We start from the raw sequence: 21,627 nt of genomic DNA on the forward strand, positions 1-21,627 counted from the left end.
TTGCACGTTTGTAAACTAAGGATATATAAAGTTTGTCTTTCCAGTTCTTTGGAGGATCTAGCTAAACTACTTCTATTCATTCACTTTCTCATGACATTTCCTGGATATTTTGATTTAACAATTTATTAATCCTAGTTGTAAGCAAGAGTGGTTCATGGAGTAGTTTGGGCATCTTGCAGAGGTTCTCAATGAGGTGTGTTTTATCTATGGAGGGCTGACTTGTTCACTCAAGTCTCAATGGAGTTGTATAATCCACCTTATTCAGCTCACAATGATGATTCTGCAAAGAGCGAGGGAGGAACAATGAGAATCCTGTTTCTGCACTGTCATTTCTGGTCTCTTGTGTTCTACCTGTTCTCATGCCTACATTGTGTTGCTCACCTCTCTTCAGTTTAAAAAATACCTGCCATTTCCCAGTGATCACTCCTGATCTTGCAATGGTTACCCGACTACCACCTTCAACGATATTGTTTCCATGTGCTGTTCAGCCATCTTCCCACTGATGATTTTCTTTTTAATCCACCACAGTAATTTTCCTAGTGCTCTTGTACACTAAGAACAGATTAAGAGATTACACAGGCTTTTCTCAAATGACTCATTCCATAATTTAACTAAAAATCTTTAGTTGTCTTGTTCTGAAGCCAGGAGGATAATTTTGCTGCTACACAAATAGAGTTTGTCCTTCTGGAAGAGTCATGTTCCTGTGACTGCTTCCAAGTGGTCAAACTTCCTCATGGTGTTTTAGAGCACCTGGAGACCTCTTTGGTATTACTGGAATTTCACTAAGGCGCTAAGCCAGCTATATTGCTACAAACCAAAAGAAGTTACCTCTAAAGTGTCCAGGGAAATAATTTACTGTAAAATTTCCTTCTGCATATCCACTATCTCTTTGGGATCCCTAAGAGAGGAGAGTCATCCTGCTCTTTTCTTTGACAGGTGTATAAATTGAAGAGTAAGAGTACCTGGGCAAGGAGGAGATTCATTGAAAGAAATAAATCTCCTGTGGTGCATGTAGGAAAGTAGGAATCAATCAAAGTTTAAAAGAAAAAGAGGTGGATATTCTACACAGATTGAATTAATTACACGCAGAAAAAAAACTTTGTTCTCTGTGGAAGCCATGTGCCTTCAGAAAGTAAAAAGGGCAGTTAAAGAAAGGGTACATCTTCTTCAGTTTCAAATATTATACCTTTGAATCAATGATGGATGAAGTAAAAACATTTCTGTTTTTTTCAAAACAGTAAGATTCTGTTTGCAAGAGATACCAGTGGACAGCATTCTTTATCCCTGAGTGATGGAAAATACCAGTATGTTATGTGTTTCTTATCACACAATTTCAATGTATTTTTCTCCTCCAAGAATAACTTTGACTTCTTAGCCCTGGCTTTGGAAATATGTGGGTTTATTTCAAATTATTTCATGATAATGCTTTTCTTTGACATGTTTTCTTTGTTCTGTATCTGAATACCAGCAAAGCCTGTTATCAAGATGGGAAACACAGAAAAGCATTCTTTTTGCTGAATCTCTGAATAATTTCTGCATCTTTACCTGTGCAGTCTTGTAAATGGAACTGCTACATCAAAGAATTAATCTAATGTGGATGTTCAGGCTTTCAGGTGGCATGGAGAGCACCTGAAAATTTATGCTAATTTATGTGGGTTTGGAAAAGTGTTTCTGGTTTTTTCTTGTACGCAGAGATGTTCAAAGTATCTTATCCTTGGTTATTTAGTATCAAATAGCCTCTACCAAATAAAACCAGAATGTATTTTTGGTAAGTGAGGAACAGCAGGTCCTGAAGGGTTTAAAATAGATGACACATGATACCAAGAATAGCCCAGTGCCACTTAGCCAACCTGAGAAACTATTCAAAGAGCAAACCAAAATGGAGGGCAGTTCTATACTCCATGCTTTCACTAACATTTATTTTGCCATTTTTGCTTTGTTTTGCTTCAAGCTTTTAATTAAGATTTCCTTGGCTTTGCTGACCCATTTCTATATTGTTAAAGGCAACAGAAAAGAGGCTGCCAGGATAGCAGAAGAGATCTATGGAATAGTCCCAGGTAAAGTAAAAATATGGACTCTCTAACATTTAGATGTATATTTGCTACATTTTTGTAACTTGAGGATTTAAATCAGTGAGTTGCCATGAAATGAGGAATTTGTTGCTAAATGCATGCGTGACTGTTTTAACCTGAAGTGCCTTCCATTTCTGGGGTCTTTGGAGTGTCAGTATGTGTTGGCATGATTTAGGTGTGCAAAATATGAGACTCTGGCTAGAATGAGAACAACATTTGCTCAAGGCACTATGGTAAATAAAAAGATTGTTCTCGGAAGCAAGGCATTCTTTAGCAGTGGTTACAGATGGTTTTACTAAATATCCAGCTTTACTGCCAGAGAATATTTAGGGAAAAGTTTTAGCACACTGATTTTTTGAAAGGAGATGCTAGGAGGATATAACTAATGACTTCATGAATCCAAGCCAAGAATCCTTGTTTTTTGTAAATCAGATGATAAAAATGAATGCAGCTAAAATTGTTCTGAAAAATATATGGCACATGAATATATTGTATTTTGTAGGTTATTTAGTAGGTCATGGTTTTGTTTTTTTCCAAGTTATTTTACTCCTTCACATCACTGCCATAATAATGAGCAGACGTGTGTTTGCATGCCTGTTAATTCCACTAATTAAAATGACACAGTATTTTAAATTTACTGCTAATGAGGACTTATTTTTCTAGTTGAAGATTCTTATCAGCCTTGTGACATCACACATTTTTATGTGACTCATTTGTTTGGCACTTGCTTCATGATGGATTGTGCCATCATGAACAGGCACATGAAGAGGAGCAGAACATGAGTGGTGCGAGATGACCACTCAAAACAGAGAGATTAAGATCTGACCAAGAGAAATACTGCAGCCAACCATGTTTTACAAAGCCTTTATGAAGCCTGTATATATACAGGCATGTCTTGGCTGTTAATTTATTTTTATTCTCCAGAATATAATTTCTCTTATTTATTACTGTCATTTTTTATCAAGCACCTTTATGCAATCATAGTCAGACTTGGCAAACAGCAGTTTTTCCTTCATGCAGGTTCTTATTGAGATGCCTTCAAATTCAGCAGGCCATAACATATTTTTATTGCAAGTTACCATTTGCAAAAATCCACCAAGGATAATCTTACAAAATGCAAGATCATGTGATACTGTTGCTGGGGCACTATATTGTATTACAGTCAGAGCTTTGCAGCATTTCTCCTTGCAGTGAAGTAGCACAGCAGCAGCAGTGCTTGATTTATCCATAGACATTTAAAAGGAGAGTGCTTTCAGTCATGTCGCTCACAGCTGTGAAGGGAAGATGTGCCCCATATGGGAACTATATCTGCCACACGTTTCAGGGAGGTAGGTTGTGGTGGCTGGCATGGAACTGTGCAGCAGTTGTCATGGTGTGTTGTCATGGCGAGGGATGTGTGTGCATACACATGCATTGGAAATGCACTCGCATGTGTTACACTTCAGGCTTACAAGGTTAAATAAGGCACTGTAGCTCTGTTGTCTGAGTTACTTCTGAATCTTCCTGCTGTATAAGGGCTCTGGGCTTTGTCACTTACAATGTCTTGATTTTCTGAATTGAGCTTGCCTATTTCAGTCACCAGCATGACGGGGGGTATGGGGTATTTTGGATATTTTCAGGAAGTGTTTCTCTCTCAACCTGCTTGGTTCTTGTTTCCATCATTTTGACTGCTGAGTTCTACCTGGTCATTCAGAGCCTTGTCGTATATTATGCCAGCTGGTCTTTCCATTCCAGCTTCCTGCCTTAGGAGCCTAGGAACAGCTCCCTACATAAATGGAAATAAAAGTAATAGTTATAGTTAAAAGCGTAACCCCATGAGCTCAAGTGCATCCTGCCTCTTGGCTACACAGAAGGAAACTCTCTTGGCCAAAAGTGAAACCTCTGCTGTGTCCTTGGCCTCAAGTCCCCACGGATATGTCTGTGCCTTTCATTGATTTCTCACTGCCTTGGGTATCATTTGAAATGGAGATAAATCACCCTTTCCATTCTCTCTGGTGTGGCGTAGCTGAAAAAATTAAACAGGACAAGAGTTTCAAATAAGTGCCCATGGGGTTGCTGTACAACAGAGGATGAATGCAAACATTGGTGTTGCTTCTGTCCTGTGGCACTGCAAATGCAGCTGGCCTTTGGAGAAATACTTACCACCCACTGTTGTGGCATGGTTATAAATTTTAATATGTAACAAGAAATTTTTCTCTCTACTTGAGTGGCAGGGATTTAACCTTGGGTGGCTGTATATGCCTGTAAGTAGTAGCTATGATAAAGAATTTTTTTTCTTAGCACATAAATAGATTAAGATAAGAAAAAGGGCAAGACTACATGAAGGAGTCCAAACAGTTCAACATCTCAACATTATTAAAGAAGAAAAGTAAAACCTCAGGCAGAATTTGTTTCTCCATGCATTTTCTAAAATCTTTCAGTGAAGAGGATGATGAAATATATTACCTGGTAGCCTGAGATGGAGGATGTTATTTATGAAATTGTCAGTTCATGAAAAAAAAACTCACAGGGACGTGTCAGAATTCATTTGATGGACAAGTCATCCCCATGTCTCCCTGCTATGCATCTCTTAACTAAGTGCCAGGGAAGCTGAGATGCTATTTGTGTCAAAAGCTCCCTGGGAAAGGAGGAGGCTGATATGGTTTTGAATAGGAGAATTGCAGGGTTCAAAAGTCTCCCCATTAGACCCAGCAGCACTAAACTTGTGATTTTTGCTGAAGCATGTTTTTAGCTGTTCTATTAAAAGTTCTGCCAAGAAGCTTTTGTTTAGGTCCCTTAGTGAGCAGCCAGCTTTCTCAGGATTGCTGAGCCCTCAGCTGCTCTACTGAAATCAATTTATCAAACAGTTTCACCACTGACCCCACATTGATTTTAGTCCTGATCTGCATTTACACGAGGCTGTGCTTCCCCTGTCCTCCTGGGATCTGCCTCTGCTGCTCACCTGAATTAGCTTCCATGCATTTGCTGTTTCAGGCAGCTGGGCAGACCGATCCCCTCTTCATGACGCTGCCTTCCAGGGACGCCTCCTCTCTTTGAAAACCTTGATTGCACAGGTAAAAGCCCACAGGTAAAGAAAAGATTGGGAAGCAGGGTGGTTTCGCATGATTTGCATCTGTGAACTGGTAATAGACTGTATCAGGGCATAAGAAATATGGCTGTATGAATAATATATCAGCACAAATGCTTTTGGGCATGTATTAGTTTGCTTAGTTAAGATGCTGGGGACAAGCCCAGGACAAAGACTATTACAGCTTGTAGCTTGCTATATGATAAACAATGATCCTTGTGCTCTTTCTCAATGATACACCATCAAACTGGGTTCGAGAATAGGGACAATAAATATATATAAACTATAAAAAAAAAACAACAGTAGAAAGCTATAAAAGTGCATATTGCTTTATATAAAGGGAGAGCTGTCAGCCTGAAACCTTCTGCTCCAAATGGAACCAGAAGAAAGAGAGGAGGAAAGAATACACTAGAAAAGACAAGAAGCTGGATATGAAAAGGGATAGGTTATGGTTCTTCATGCTTTGCCAACTGTCTTCCTTACCACTTTGATTAAACTCAATGTCCTCATCTGGCATGAATGGTCAACTGTCATCCCTCTTACCCCTTCCCCCACAAGGCAACTGCAGAGAAATTAATTCCCTGAGTGTAAAGCTCTATGACTTGGCCATCAGACCTTTTATAATCAGGGTAAATAATTTTTACAAATGTGGCCACAGCTCGAATGGAGAACATCCTCAAGGAGTGGAGCTGCCGGTGTAAAAGCCTCCACTCCAGACTTATATTGAACTGCAGCTAAAAGATGTTGCTGTTTATGGACAGTATATTTTTATGGAAAAGGAAGTGGTGGAGGTTAGGGATTAAAAAAAAGAGGGTTTATTCACTGAGGGATTTGATGGTTTTCTGACCCTCTTTATCTCCACTTATGCTGACCTTACACCATCTGATTAGTGGAGCACCGGGAGTTGTGGTTATTCACTAGATGCCCTGGTTATGTACTGGTCACGGTTATACACTGGAGAAGCACGCAGTGTTATGGTTATACATCATTTAGTTAATCCACCCTTTTTCCTTCTCTTGAAGACATTTAATTTTTGGAGTTAAGGATGAGGGTCCTTGCGGATGAAAAGAGATCAAGGCAGCAATGTCTGTAGAGCCTGAATTGGAGCTGATTCACCACACCTTGATAAATGTAAGGACAAATCTGTTCATGGATCAGCACAATCATTGCTCATTGCTTCTAATATAGTTACACTACTAGCCTAAAATTAAATATTGGACTATACTTGAGTATGTATGGGACACTCAGAAGTCTATGGAAAGACCATAGCTTTCAAGAAAGCAGTGAGGCGTTGGCTCCATAGGGAATGCCTGGACATAAGGAGATTATGTAGTGCTGGAGATTGAAAAGAGCTCAAGAACTCACCCATGCCTGTTTCAGCACCCAAACAAGAGTTTGATTTTTCATATACATTGAAAACAAGGTTTAACATGAGCAATGTTTGGCAAACAGCCACAGTAAGATCTATAACTCATTCTCCATTTCCTAATGGAAGAGATTGCTGTTTTGCCCAAGATATCAGTACTTATTCTTTCACTTGCAATGACTGAGTTTTATTTGTTAAATATATACGTATATATATGTGAATAATGATTGAGAATAGGTCTCCTTAGAAATCTCTAGAAGACATTGATCTTGAAGGAATATGCTGATCATTAAGTAGGAAACAATTATACAATTAGAAAATGGAATCATCTCAATATTTTTTCAAGGTTTTATCTATTCTCCTGGTACTATTGTAATGCATGGAAAATTTTAACGACAGCTTTTACGTTACTAATATTTTCACATGACCTAAACCCGATTGTTTTTCTATCATAGAATGCCTAACCCAAAGTGATACAACGGTTGCTTTTAATACTCATGACGTCAGGACTGATGACTTTTTTACAGTGTTATGCTGCTCCCAGGTATTCATTTCTGCCCATCCCAATGAGTACTGCATATCAAAAAGTGCATTGCTGCCATCTTGTGAGCTGTCCTGTCTATAGCACATCAGGTGGAGACAAACTGCGTTTCAAAACATGCCATCAAGCGGAAAACAGAGCTGCTTCCAGGCCTGGTTGTAAAATCTTAATTATCAGGAGATTTAGTTGCATTCTGGGGAAAACACACATGACTGTCATTTTGTCCTTTGTGAATATGTCTGGTTTGTCTTTGTGCAGGAGTAGGTGTGGCAACTGTCATTTAGGTAAATACTTGTACTAATGTGTTTGTAAATCACGCTGTTCTTTCTTCCAGTGTAAAACATTTCCTGAGTGGTCTAATAAGAGGAACTGATCTGTGGGTGAGATTTGTCTCATCTATCTCATAGGTTTACGAAGTACTTACCAAATCTGAGGGAAACAAACTAGGTACTCCTTATATTCAATGAAAAAACCTTTAAGACATAATTAATCTGACCTACTAGAAACAGCTGCCTTAGCACGGGATGAATCATATCTTAGGGATACGTCCCTACTGAAGGAGCTGCCAGCTCCAGCCGAGCTGTTGATACTTGTGCCAGAGGCATCCTCATTCAGGGAGGTGAATCCTACCAGCTGTAGCTCCTGGTGGTGGACTTAATGGGGGGGTAATGGCACCCTTAGAAGTTTAAGAAACATGATGTCTTTCCTGTGATTGACCGTGCATCATAAACACACTAGAAACAGAAGGCATAGCTTGTCCTTGCTTCTTTTTTCACCCCATCACCAGCTGTGGTATGTGGGGACAAGAACTAAAGCACTGAACAGCACTAATCCAAGCCAAGCACCTTCCCTGGACACGCACCCAGTGACATGATGCTCTCCAGCCATGGTCCAACTGCACCCATGCGAGCTCTGGGGGAGCTGTGTGGTTTGTGTTTTCCCCTCACACCCTGACCCTGCATTGCAGGGTTTCAACGTGAACCTGGTGACGACGGACCGTGTGTCAGCTCTGCACGAGGCTTGCCTGGGCGGCCACGTCGCCTGCGCAAAGGTGCTGCTGGAGAACGGGGCCCAGGTGAGTCCCGGGGAAGCCAGCTGGGACAAGGGCACCTGGAACTCAGGTGCTCCCTGCATCAATGGGGATGTTGGACAGGCTGTCTGTGTGGCAGGGCCAAGATGCAGATGTACAGGAGCATCCCAGATAGAAACGTGGAAAAATAAAACAGTGCTTTGTTTCCATGGGTGATGGATTTGCCTTCCCCTTGTGTCACATCATTATCCTCTTTTGTTTTCCTTCTGTGTGTGAAACATAGTTGTGATTGATGGAAAAGGAATGAAAGATGCTAGGTGAAAATAACCTTGAAAAAGTAACTTATCCCTTCCCTCCCCCCACCCCGTAATGATATCTGGGATTACCTCTGGTTTTCTGTGGGATGGTTTGGAAGTCTCATGTAATTAAAAATAGATGTTCTTGAAGCAATGAAACATTTTATCTGCTAATAAAATAATAATTCCCACAGTTGGACCTGAGGTAGAATACATGTTAACAATGGAGATAAAGGAATGGATGAAATATGTAAGAATATTTTTATTTTAGCTGCATTTCAAGTACAATTTATATGGCAAGAAACTGAGCAACACCAAAACAGGCAATCAAGCTATCCTCTGCAGAAGAAAACAAATTTGTTGACTTTCTAAACTCTATGCCAAATTTTAATCCCTTAGAGGGATAAAAGGAAAACCCCTTTCTAATCAGTTTTACTTGATTTTGGTATATTAATGACATTGCCTTTTTATAACTCAGAGAATCATTTCTGAACTCTCTGTTGCTTTCCTAAGAAATCAGCCTATTCCTGGTGTAATACATATCTCCAGTGTTTTTTGGTTTTAGCTTTCCCCCCCACTCTCTGTTCATAAATAAAGTCAACAGGCTGTTTTGTAACTTCTGAAAGAACATATGCCAATATGCTGCTCTCCTTTTTTTTTGCTGTGCTTTCCTTTATTTCCCTATGTTACCAAACCATTCACTCCACAATGGCTCTTACCATTCTCTCCTCTTTCACCGGTTAAACCAATGCCCAGTGAAGAGGGAAACCAAGGAAGTAATTTTTCTTTTTCACTTATCTCCTTGCTTACCCTTGGTTACCAGCTTGCCTGCACTGCTGTCCCTGTTGTGAAGTGATGCTGATAGACCTCCAGTGCCTCCAGCAGCTCCAGCCACATCTGCCTGATGAGACTGGGGGGAGGTGGGGGGCAGTGGAGATCCATACAAATTGGCACATGCTTGCATAATCCATTGCTCTTCTCTGGTGTGCCACAGAGTTAGAGACATGCAGATTTGCTGCATGAATAGCTTTTGAGGGCTTGCTAAACACAAGCTGAGGGCTGTTAAACACAGCGTAAACAGGCACGTGGTGGGATTCTTGGGGTGTCCAGCATAGGGCCAGGAGTTGGTCCCTTCCAAATCTGCATATTCTCTGATTCTACAGTTCTGTGATCTACAGCACGGAGCACAGCACAAGCCAGGGATGCTGCTGTCCCAGCGGAGAATAGTGACAATGGTTTTTGCCAGGTCATTACATTAGAGGTGGGGGAAGGAAATTGTTTCTCTCTTGCATAGACACGTGCATATGGACTCTTTCAAGCTCTTTTTCTGTTTGGGATTAAGACTATGTTTCTGTGAAAATTTCTTTTGCCGGAAACATGTTTTTGGGTGAAAGTATTAAATGTAAAGTAAATGTTTTCATTTAAAAAACAAAGCCATTTTCATCCGACGCTGTTCTACCTTGAGGCCAGATCAAACTATACTGCACCCATTATGGGTGCATACGGTTATGAAGATATTCAACTTCTCCATATAAAAAAAATAATGAAAAAAATTGCATTTTTAGCAGCTCCAGGAGGAGCATTAATAGCAGGCAATGTCACTGCCTTCTGGCACTAGTTATCTGGGAAAGAGTGCAAACATCAAAGGAGAATGTTATATATATGTCACAACATATAACTCAGAAAGTTGTAAATAAGATAATTTCTGAAATTACACATGACAAGACTCTCATTCTGGTGCATTTCTGGTGTGTACATGAGGCACGGTCCAAGGGCGTTCCTTTTAAATTGGATTATCCTGAGTGTATCTTGCCATTCCAGGTCAATGCAGTCACCATTGATGGGATCACCCCACTGTTCAACGCCTGCTGCAGTGGCAGTGCAGCGTGTGTCAACATGCTGCTTGAATTTGGAGCCAAGCCACAGCTGGGAAACCACCTTGCTTCGCCCATTCACGAAGCAGTCAAGAGAGGTAATGTTCAGGGTGTGAATGCAGCTAACAATACCTAAATGAGGAATGCATCTTTCACTGATGACAAAATATTTTAAATAAATAACTTCCATACCAGTACAGATAAATAGGCTTAGCTTTTTTGCAGCTCTTGTTCCTCATAGGTTGTACCTGGGTGTGTTCTGCTCTGCAGCAATTCAATAACTCTTATCTCCGCAGGTCACAGGGAGTGCATGGAGATCCTTCTGGCTCATGAGGTTGACATTGACCAAGAAGACTTGCAGCATGGGACCCCTCTCTACGTGGCTTGCACATACCAGAGGACAGACTGTGTCAAGAAGCTTTTGCAGCTAGGTACACCTGAAAAGTGGGCCAGGGGAGAGCTATGGTGGTGTGAGCCAGTGCTTCTGGTCTCTCTGAGCTGCATCTCCACTGCAAACATCATGGGTTATTTCCACAAGTGGTGTTTGGGCAGCCTAAGTCTGTGAGACTCTTCTGAGGATATTAAAAATTTCACCTGCATTGATGAAGAAATGATGATTTCCTCAGTTAAAAAAAAAAGGCTGTAATTACATACACCTCCCTGGAGCTATCTGAATGTGAAAATAAAATTCTTTTACTTTTCTAGAATGATAACAGGAAGCACAGAAAATGCTGGCTAATATTACTGACCAAAATCAACTCTTGATTATGATAAACTGCCATGTTAAACATTAAATTCACCTATTTCTCAGGGGATGATGAAGGCAGCAGTAAAGCTGCTTGGAAGAATAATCACTGCAGGTCCAGGAACAGCCTCTGAGCTAGCATAAATTTTTTTATCAGTGTACATTACCTGACTTACACCTGCTTGAAGTGTGGCCCCGCTGTGCCTGGCCAGGCTAGGGCAAGCGTTTTGCTTGCTGTGCTCCCAGAGTTATTACAATGAGATACCTAAAGGTTTTGGGTTTTTTGTTTGGTTGGTTTGGTTTGGTTTGGTTTGGTTTTCCCTCTGGTAATTAAATTAACATAATCCATGTTAGATTTTATGCTATTGACAAATTTAAAGAGCGTATGGTAGACTTTGAACATCTGTTGGGTTGAAGGTCAAGCTGCTCAGTTCTGACCGTCGCAGACAGGGTTTGGTGGCCTAGAGGACTCTGACAGTGCAGGTATTTGACCTGATGAGTTTTGCACAGCTGCTATTGAGAGAAAGGAGTGAGTCCTGTGTGCTGTCTGTCTCCTTCATTTATTGAGGCTACTGGTGGAAACCAACCTGTGTTATGTGGGTTCTGACAGTTCCTGCTGCCTCCCAGATCTAACCATGAACTCTTGTTCACTCAAGGAGCCAACGTTAACATGGGGAAGCGATTAGACACCCCCCTCCACGCAGCAGCAAGGAAATCCAGTGTGGAGATAGTTGTCTTGCTGACAGACTATGGCGCTAACCCAAAGTGCAGAAATGCTGAACTCAAATGTGCCCTGGACCTTGCCACACCCAACAGCAAAGTGGAGCAGGCACTTCTGCTTAGGGAAGGTGATGATTTCCTTTCTTCTTTTATTTTATTTTTTTTAGTAAAGCAGTATTTATTTTCTTTACCTAAGTAGATTTTCTTGACAGCTTTTATAAGTAATGCTCTATAAAAGTTTCCTTCTGCCTTACCTGCTCTGCTGCTTTCAAACTTGCAGCCCATGACAGAAATGACTAAGAGAATTCTGTTTTGTTGCTAGATCTGCCATGTAGTGCTAAGGTTTTAGTGGATAAATTGTTCAGTTTTTCTGTGTTTTCATTTCCTGTCTACTGAAGGAAAATCATACGTATTTACCTATCAGGACTCTAAGGGTTAAAACCTACTGTAAAAGTTTATTCAAAGATAATATTTTAGTACCACCATCTAGTATTCAGCCCAGTACTGTGGGTCAATGTCCTGCTTCCTGCAGAAAAAGTGATGTGAGTGTGTGTGTCCTTGACTGCCAGGAACAAGCAGAGCTGTTTGCCAGGTGGCTATTCAGCTTCGCAGCACGCAGCAATTCCATGTGGTTCATGGGGCTGCAATCCCAGCACAGACAAGCACTGCCCTTTGCAGCTTACCTTTAGCCTTCTTGCAATTAATTATCTTTCCAGTCTACTCAAAAAACTTCTGAGTAGAAATGAATGCAGATCCTCCTGTGCCTTTTTCACCTGCACCACATTTGGCCAGAACTTGATGCATCCAATAACGATAGCCCTGTGATATGGACTTGCTGAACTAATTTCCCCCCCTTCCTCTAACCTCCGTGTTTCCCAGCTCACTGGTACCCTGTTAGTCAGTCTGTGCCTGCCCCGAGGCTTTGCTCATGCAGAAGATGAATGGTGCTCCCCCATGCAGTCAGCCTAAACCTTCCCAACCCACCAAGGACCAAAGCATGATGTGCACAGAGGGCCCACTTCCAAACAGCTCTTGGATGGTAAATTAATAATTGTTGGTGTTACACACAGGTTTTACTCCAGCCCTTGAACACCGGTTGGCTTTATGGAGAAAATGAAACATTGGCTTAATATCCTTCTGTCCTAATCCCTTTCTCGATAACTTTTCATGCAGAGGTTTAATTTGCCATGTCGAAAACCTTCTGGAAGGACTTTTGCTTGAATGTTTCTTACCTCTTGGGACTGCTGTCCCTGTATCTGAGATGCTCAGATGTGTGAGCAAAAGCAGTGCTGGCAGTTGTCCTGCTGCAGCTCCCTGTGTGAACCAGAGACTGTGGAGATAAAGAAATAGCCCAATATTAATAATTTTCTCTTCCTGAACTTTTCTTTTGATTTTAACTCTCAGCTTGTCACACTCTCCTCCCTTACAGTCAGAGGGACTAGAAAGTCACTTTCACATACTTTGCTATGTCTAACATGCAACTTGCCTTTACCCCTACTTCTATGTTTTCTGAGGTCCTTCTGTTTGAAATAAGCATCCCAGTTGAAGAGTTTTCCTATCTCCAACTTCTCCACTGTGGTTACTTAGATGACTCCATTTAATTGCTCCCCTTACTATTAAGTGATGTGAAATATAAACCATGTCTATTTTCCTAACTACTCTGGGAGATGATAGCTTCTTTCTTTACTTCCAATCAGTAGAACAAGTGCTCTTTTCTACATATCTCATATTTTTCTATTAATTACTTCTCAGAGGGGACATTATCAGCCAGTTTAAGCTACTTTCTTGCAGTAAAAGGACAGATTATGAAGCTTATCTGTAAGATATAAGGACGGGCCTTTAAGCACACATCTCTACCTGTAAAACTCTGCTGTGATTGCTACTGTTTGGGCAGAAACTGGAGTGGCAGGGCTAAGACAAGGTTCAAAAACTGAGCACCTCTGGGCAGGTGTAAAAGTTTCTCTTGGAACAGCTCCAGCAAGAGGAAAGCAAAAGAGGAGCAGGGACACATCCATTAGCAACTTGCATTTGCATGTGCAAACATGTAGTTGCAGAAGCAATGGAGCCTCATATCTGGTGGGTTTGTGCCTGGCATGCCCCTCACCTGACCCATGGTGGGTGTGGTTGGGGTAGCTCCTGGTCTCCCTGCAGGGAAGCCACAGGGGCAGCACTGCTGTGGGCAGTGCTGTGCCCAAGCTGACCTCACCATTGTCTGGATGAGTTATCTGGCAGTTTTCCTACCAGTTGACCCTCTGATGTTTAACAAGAGCTTTTCACATAAAGCAACCTTTACCCCGGGGGCCTAGGGAAGGACAGAAAGGCCTCTCATCTTGGTAGTTTTTTGGATGTGGGTTTTTTTTTCCTCTCGATGTCTTTTTGCACAAAACTTTTGAAACTTTTTATCTTTGATATGCTTTTCCCTCAGTCAGACTTAGTAAAAATTGGATTACATAGTAAGAAAATATTTTGAGGAGCACTGATAGACTGACTGACATACATGTTCAGAGACAGTGTAGTCATATAAAAAGGCTAAGTTGCAATTACTGTTTGTGCAGGTACCTTCTGAGACACCAGCAGTTGGAAGAAGCACATTTTATATATGTGAACAACTAACTGTATTTATCCTGTATCTTTATCCTTGCAAAATTGCTGGGAGTTGTCTTATGTCCCGATCAAGGGCTATGTATCCCAGAGCTCTCTCTCTCCAATGCAGACAACTTTATGGTATTTTAAGTGTTTGCTCAAGAAAAGATGCAGAAAAGCCTAGCAGTGCATATAGAAAAAGGATTTTTATGATCACAGTTTTCAAATTGCTGAACCAACTTTGACAACATAAATTAAATATGAACAATAATCTATTTAGCCATCCCTGACTTCAGTAAGTCACTGTGTAGTGCTTGATCTGATTTGCAAATCTTGCTGGTGTTTGTTGCTTTGGCTTATACTGCTGATGGGGTTGGGGGTGCTTATTCTTGCCTTTTCTTTTCCTCCCAGGTCCCGCCAGTCTTGCCCAGCTGTGCCGGTTGTGTATCAGAAAGCATCTAGGTCGGTCGTGCCTATATACAGTCCACAAACTGCGCCTGCCTGAGCCGCTTGAGAACTTTCTCCTTTATCGATAAGTCTGTGACTGTCTTTATACTGGAAAAGAAAGAGGAACAAATGGTTGTTTACTGTAAAATTATTATAACAAAGGAAAAAAATCAAAGGCATCATGTACTGTCTACTGCGGATACCAAACATGAGCTGCTGCGTGAAAGTGCAAATTGAAAACACCTTTTCACAGGCAGTGAATGATATCGTGGATACAGTTCCCTCACGGTCTGTTGCCACATCCACTTACACCAGCCTGAGAGTTGTAAAACATGAACAGCTCTTGACATGTGTTTGACATCTTTGTAGATGCACATGCACACCTTCATCTACTACCTTGCCCTGCCCCCTCTTCCCCTCCTCCCCCCCCCAATTTTCTCTGCATTTAGGGCTATATTTATTTGTGGAGTATCTGTGCAGTTTCTTTCCCTTGTCTATCCAATCTCAATGTCAAAATCAAGGTAATGGCTGTTATTCTTCCACCAGTGTGAGAATGAAAGCTTTCAGTGCTGAACTTCAGCTGTACATAACATATTGCACATCTTTTGTCAGATTTGACTTCACATCCTTTCATCTCTTTCCTATAGTCTAGTGGAGTCCTAGCAACTACCGGCAGGCTCTGGCTGTCCAGACACTGTACATCCCTGAGCCCAGCTGCCCCCAGCACTAACACATCTTGTCCATGGAAGTGCAAGTGATGTTACCAAAGCAAGAGCACAGGTTTGGAGTAAACCCACAAAAATGTGTGAAAGTCTTAAAAAACCCCACCCTTCATCTCTTCTGAAAAAAAATCCCTCCAAAGCTCCTATCACCTCAGATCTGGCTGTGTTCATTTCATGAACAATTTTTCTTAGCTTAATTCCAGGACAGAACAGTAAATGTTTTCACAGGCATAGTAGGTGAGATTTCAATGTCTGTCATTTGCAAGGTTTAAAGAAAAGCAAAGGAAGAAGTGTTGCATTTTTGGGCTTTGCATGCTCTGACATTCCTCAAGATAAATCCTTGGACTGTAGAGCAGGAGTGAAGCAGGACCACTAAAGATGGCATCACCCAAATATTCTCTTTGTTGTATTTTCTTCACCAGGACAGGTTTGCAGGCTTGTCAGCTCCCTCCCTGTTCTAGAGGCTTTCGTTACTTTTCTGGGAGAAAGGATTTTTAGAGTGTTGTAACTTTGTCCGTTGTGGTATTAATTTAAATAAATAACATCAGGGTTAGTAGTTTGGACACAGCAAAGCTGAAAACATGAACCTCTTTGAGCTGAGAAATGTGTGATCTAGTAACTGATGCAGTGCCGGTATTACTCTGTAAAGGTTTGTTTATTTTTCCTGTGGAGGTTGTTCTGAGGGGAGAAATGTTTTTTCAGAGCTAGGTTTTGGTAAACTTCTGCCATGAGACAGGCAATGATGTTTCAGTAGTTGTAGTAAAATGGGAAGCTGAGTTAAAAGAAGGGTCTTTCTCCACTTTGCTCAACTTCACAGGTCCAACAGGCTGCTGACAAGTTTTCAGGCTGTGAGATGCAGAGGTTTCATTATGAGTTCGGCACGCTGGTACTAAGTTTCACCGCCCATACAATCTTAAGTCAGGGGGCACTGACCTGCTGGACCCTGAATACAAGATTGGCTTCCAATCTTTGAACCTTTGAGCTCCTGTCCCTCCTCCAGCAGCAGCAGTCTCTCTGGTTTGATGCTCATCCCTTAATGTTACCATGACAGTTTCTCTGAGACAAAGGTCGAACATTTCCTGTACTTCCTTATGATTAATTCAGCACAAGTAAGATAAATTGAGCTCTCAGCAGTTCATGAGACTGGACCTTCAATGTTACAGTCCAAATGAATGCAGTTTTCAGCCTATGTTTGCACATATTGAATGCTATCTGATGGCAAGAGCTATTGCCCATAAAGTTGTCGGTGACATCAATGACCTTGTATAGTACAGTACATCATGAATCTCAGAGATTTGAACACTAAATTCTCCAGAGCCTTTGAAAATCAAATACTATCAAGAAAGAAATGTCTATATTAATTTGATGTCAGCAGACCTCTCACAGTTCTATCTTTACTGCCAACTCACCTGCTCTATTTATAAGGTGGCAGTCAGAATACCATCTGCTATCTAAATAGAGAGACAGAGCCTCAGCTCTGTAGATTGTCAGACTTGCACTGCAATCAAGGAACTAAGGCAATTTCTGGGATCTATTTCAGCCTGTGTAATGCTGAATTGATTTCCTGCTGCAATCATCAGTGAAAGCAGTATTTCACTTGCATAGGATTTTAAATTGAAAAATGTGTCTCCATTAAGGAAATGCAAAGTCTGTTGAGCCTCTCAGGAAAGTTTATGTTAAGAAGCAGCGCAAACTGCCCTATATTTATTCCTGATATTAGCTTCCTATCAAAAGATCACCTCACCTTTTCTTCCTCCTGGTGACATAATTCTTCCTGAAATTCTGTATGTCAGAGAGTCTGTAAGGAACAGAGCCTCAATAAATCAGAAGAGAAGCTCAGAAGTCCTGATGTTAAGTAATTTCCTTAGAAAGTTTACCTAGACTTTCTTGCTCTTATCTCAAAAGATTAAGTTACCAATTTAATTCTCATTGACTATGCTTTGTGTTGTAGCAATGCATGGAAATAGCTGGAGGAAGTATTTAATTTTTTTGTGAACATGCTATATTATGTGAGGATAAGGAAAGACTGTGACAATTTTCTGTGAGACTACTGAATCTTGCTGGTGATTTTTCAGAAAGGGTTTGGAAAACGTCTGTCATGCGTGGATACAGCTGCTTTTCCCTGGGCAGGAGGAGGGCTAACTAATCTCACAGGGTCTCTTTCCTTCAAAACTGGTGGTGTCTTCTCTGTCCTTCCATGATTTGTGACTGAAACCAGTTATTTGGGTAAAATATGGTTTTCATGAGAAGATAGACATTTTTATGTGCTGCTATGTCCACTGCTATACAGCATCCCTATGACTTTACCCCAAACAACTGCCAGTACTGTCTGCTGCAGTGGAAAGTGCTGCATATTTCAACAGGAATGACTGCAAAATATCCTGGCTACTGGGAAAGTTTTTCCACTCAACAGCTGGGATAGTTTTTCCACACAAACTCCCACTGATTCTGAGTACAGACACTGACTTGCAGTGTAAAGCACAAGCTTGGGCTATGGATACTCCCTACCTGTAAAGTCCTTGCTCCTGAGTGTGTTTTGCAGGAGTGGCTTAAATAGGTTACTGATGTGCAATAGAAACCCAAAAGACTTCCTTTATCATTCTCAATCTGTTGGCACACTTTTCAGTTTTGTTAATCATCTCTTATGAGAGATCTAGTGCAGCCTCAGAAAGGCCAGTGATGAGGACCTCACAGATCTCAACCTAATCAGATTTTGACTTCAAGCCATCATTCATTACTCAGTGTATGTCTATGATTGCTCAAGATCCAAAGCAAACCAAAATTAAATGGATCTTTTATCAGCCCTGTCTTTAAAATAAGCAAGCTTCTTGTCAGCATTCTTCCTACCACTAGATGTGTTGTTCTGTCTCCAAAGTTCTTTGAAATCCATTTCTCTTAATTGCTACTGTATTTTTTCTCACACCACTGAGCCCTTGTTCATAAGCATGTCTCTCCTGATCAACTTTCTCCTGAATTCACATATTTCTTCTCTGCCACTAAGAAAATGGTTTTTAGTTTCCTTAGACTGAGAAATCAAAGTCTTCAACAGAGGCATCTTAGTGAGGACCAGCCTTGTTGCATGCATTATTTCCCTGGTTCACCAGGCTGCTGTGCTAGGGTTCTCCACCTCCAAACCTTGCTATAGAGAAGGGTGTACTCCTGAGGCACGTGTAGTGCTCAGAGACTTCTCAGCTCGTGCATCCTTGTGGGAGCAGGTCTGTACTTGTCACCATGTTTGTGCAGTGCTGGAGCAAGTAATTTTGCCATACTTGGTGCTGTCTGGTCCATCTTCAGGCACAGCACCTCCTCTTGCTGGCTGGCTGCACGTAACCAGTTTGCTCTTATGTCTGATCACAGCAAGAGATGAGCTGCTGTTGTTCATGGTTTGCAGTAATTTGTAAAGATAGTTGTGGCGATGCTCCTCTCGCTCCCCCCCTTATTGTTATTTCAGCCTCTCGCCCAAAATCTGACTCAACAGGTTTCCCTGTAGTTGAGAGCAATTTTTCTCAAAGTCTTATCTGTGAGCATTCTGGCTAATGGACCACCTCCTCAGGAACATACAGCAGTGAAAATAAATAGACCAACAGATTTTGGAAGTGTTTAATGAACAATTTTTTCTCAGGGTAGCTAGGAAAAGTTACATTCTAATTTGGCCTCTCAGTTCTCTGCTTTGATCTCCTGACCAGTTTCTTGGATTCAAGGTGACCTCTGTCTCCTACAGTGCAACTCTGCTATTGGCATTCAATCTCTCCAGGATTCAACTTTTCATAAGAGATGTGCCAGTCCCTGAATTTCTGTCTGTCCAGCTGAACCTGCCACTCACAAAATAAAATTTAAAAGGTATGGAAATGCTAGACTGATGAAGCTTGCTGTCATACTATAAGAGCCAAAATTACCCACATCTGCCTTGAGGTGCCAACATCCCACCTTTCTAGGCAGATGCAGACTCTGAGGGACACTACCTGTCCATCCACCTGTGTGCTCTTTCTTCTTGTACTGGCACATGCCTGTGCCACTACAGGCAATGAGATGGGAGGTTCATCTTCTCCCAGCTGTCTTCCCCCAGGGAATTTGAGTCTGGTCAACATCCACTTCATGGCATTTAGATTTCTTCTCACCACACATGCTAGAAAGAAATATTGTGCTGCCCCCATGCAAACCCTTGTGAAAGGGATCAGTGTCCCCTCTGTGCCACTCTCTGCCCTCCACTTGCTGTCTACTGTGCAGGGCAGGAGGGACAGCAGCTGCCTGACACCTTTATGTCCAAACCTGGCCAGTCTCCTGCAACACAACTCTGCTATTGGCATTTAACACCCCTCCAGTCCTACTGGATTGAAAATATAGGTGGTATGTCCCAGCACGGTGTTAGGGCAAGTCTGATCATAACAAAAACAAAACACATTCACTGACTCTTAGTTGAAAAATCTGGCCAACCTATATTCTGGAGTGACAGTTCATTATGCCTTTGTATATTTTTTTTTCAGAAATTAACATTTTCCACATGACAATTGCTCCTCACTGTGATTTTTTTAACCTTCAGTATGAGATGTATAATATATTATTGACAAATACAGATTATTCCATGCAAACCTTCTATGTAATTTCATTTTTATTTCTTGAAAATTTCTTTATCCTTAAATTTTGCACCATTTGTAGACACTCAGGATGCACATTGCAAGCAAATGGAAAATATGTCAGGTTTGGAATTAAAAGATCTTCAATAAAGTGTACCAGGAATTGCAGAAGAAAGCATAATTTGCATATTCAGTTGAGAATAGCATCTGAAAGGGGGGAGAGAGATGAATCAGCAGAACATCTCATTCGAGCATTTTGTTTAACAAGCTGGCCAAAGCAACACATTAGTCAGCAAATCATTGCAACTAATATATACACTTACTAGCAATGGGTTTCACGTGTGACAGATTTTGAACTTACTTTTCAGTGAATTAAACTTATATATTCAGAACTTTCATTCAGAACAATCATAGAAGAGATAAAATAGAAAAAAACCTTTTGTAAATGCCAAAAAAGAGCACATAGTCAATATAACAATTTTTGTTGTTGCTGTACTTACTCTGTGGTATTATCATCTGCAAGTCTGGCTTACTATCACAGTCACAATCACTAATTTGTCTCACTTTCATTCAAGTGTGAAACTGAGGTCTGATAAATACAATTAAGTTCTAGCTAAGTGATTTTGGTATTTATGGTAATGACATATTTAATGCTTTTAGCTACAAGATGTACCAAACTCTGTGGTGTCTAGGAAGGGTAGAAAAAATAAAACTCCCAAACCAGTCTTTGTAGGGAAGGGAGAGTTTAAACCTGTGTTTTCTTGAAACAATCAAATGGAATAATACACAGAGCTTTCTAGTTTTGACCTTTCTCCCAGACGTACAGAGTCAGTGTAAAAGTTCTCAAAATTGTGAGACAAGAAATAGCCTGCCCTTTAATAGTTTTTCTGGCCTGCAGGCTATGGCTGTTTTATCTGATCTTCTCCACAACACAAGCCACAGGACCTCAACCAGTAATGGCCCTAACCGGGACCAGGCACTGGACTACTGCATCTTTTATAAAACATGGAAGTCATGCAGGCTTCCCTGCCCAGATGGCCTCCCTGGGAGCTCCTCTGCCACTGTTGGCACCCCAGCCACTGGGAAGTGGTTGTTTGAGGCTTTGTCTTCTCCTTCACATACATCTGCTGTTGACCAGAGCCAGGAGCTGCTGCCACTGCCAGCAAGATGGTGCACTGTGCCAGTGGGTGGTGCCTGGACAAAGCTTGTTGAGTCAGTGCCTGGGATTCTGGTAACCCAAACTTGTAGACAATAAGATGAAAACTAAGATCAGTAAGGACAAACATTGATATATTGACTATGTGCTGGGTTTTCTGGCATTTGGCAGGTGAATTCCTAGGCACTGGTGATACAGCCAAGAGCAGCCTGAGGAGTATTAGGAAGGATTACAGAGCCCTGGGAGAGGTGATGAGGGACTCAAGGGACTCTGGAGCACAAGAATCTTTTTCATCAATCTTCCTGATCAAAGGGAAGGGGTTAGAAAGGGTCAGTCAAATCTGGTGAATGAACAAACAGTCACAGGACTGGTGCCACAAATGGGGGTTTGGCTACTTAGGACGTGGGACTTGCTTTAAGAAACCCAATCTACTG

At 41.3% G+C, this 21,627-nt stretch overlaps 1 protein-coding gene across 1 annotated transcript; it reads left to right on the plus strand.

The window, feature by feature from the left end:
- The first annotated feature begins 1,879 nt into the window (after positions 1-1,879).
- Positions 1,880-20,212, plus strand: ASB11 (ankyrin repeat and SOCS box containing 11). Its single transcript, XM_008926484.3, has 7 exons — positions 1,880-2,057; positions 5,046-5,125; positions 8,014-8,121; positions 10,194-10,344; positions 10,543-10,677; positions 11,648-11,839; positions 14,706-20,212. Exons 1-7 carry the CDS (start codon positions 1,880-1,882, stop codon positions 14,828-14,830), a joined length of 969 nt encoding a protein of 322 aa, XP_008924732.1. The 3' UTR covers positions 14,831-20,212.
- Positions 20,213-21,627: the final 1,415 nt, after the last annotated feature.

Source organism: Manacus vitellinus, unplaced genomic scaffold (assembly GCF_001715985.3).
Source record: "Manacus vitellinus isolate BGI_N305 unplaced genomic scaffold, ASM171598v3 scaffold_7_pilon, whole genome shotgun sequence".
NCBI lineage: Eukaryota > Metazoa > Chordata > Aves > Passeriformes > Pipridae > Manacus > Manacus vitellinus.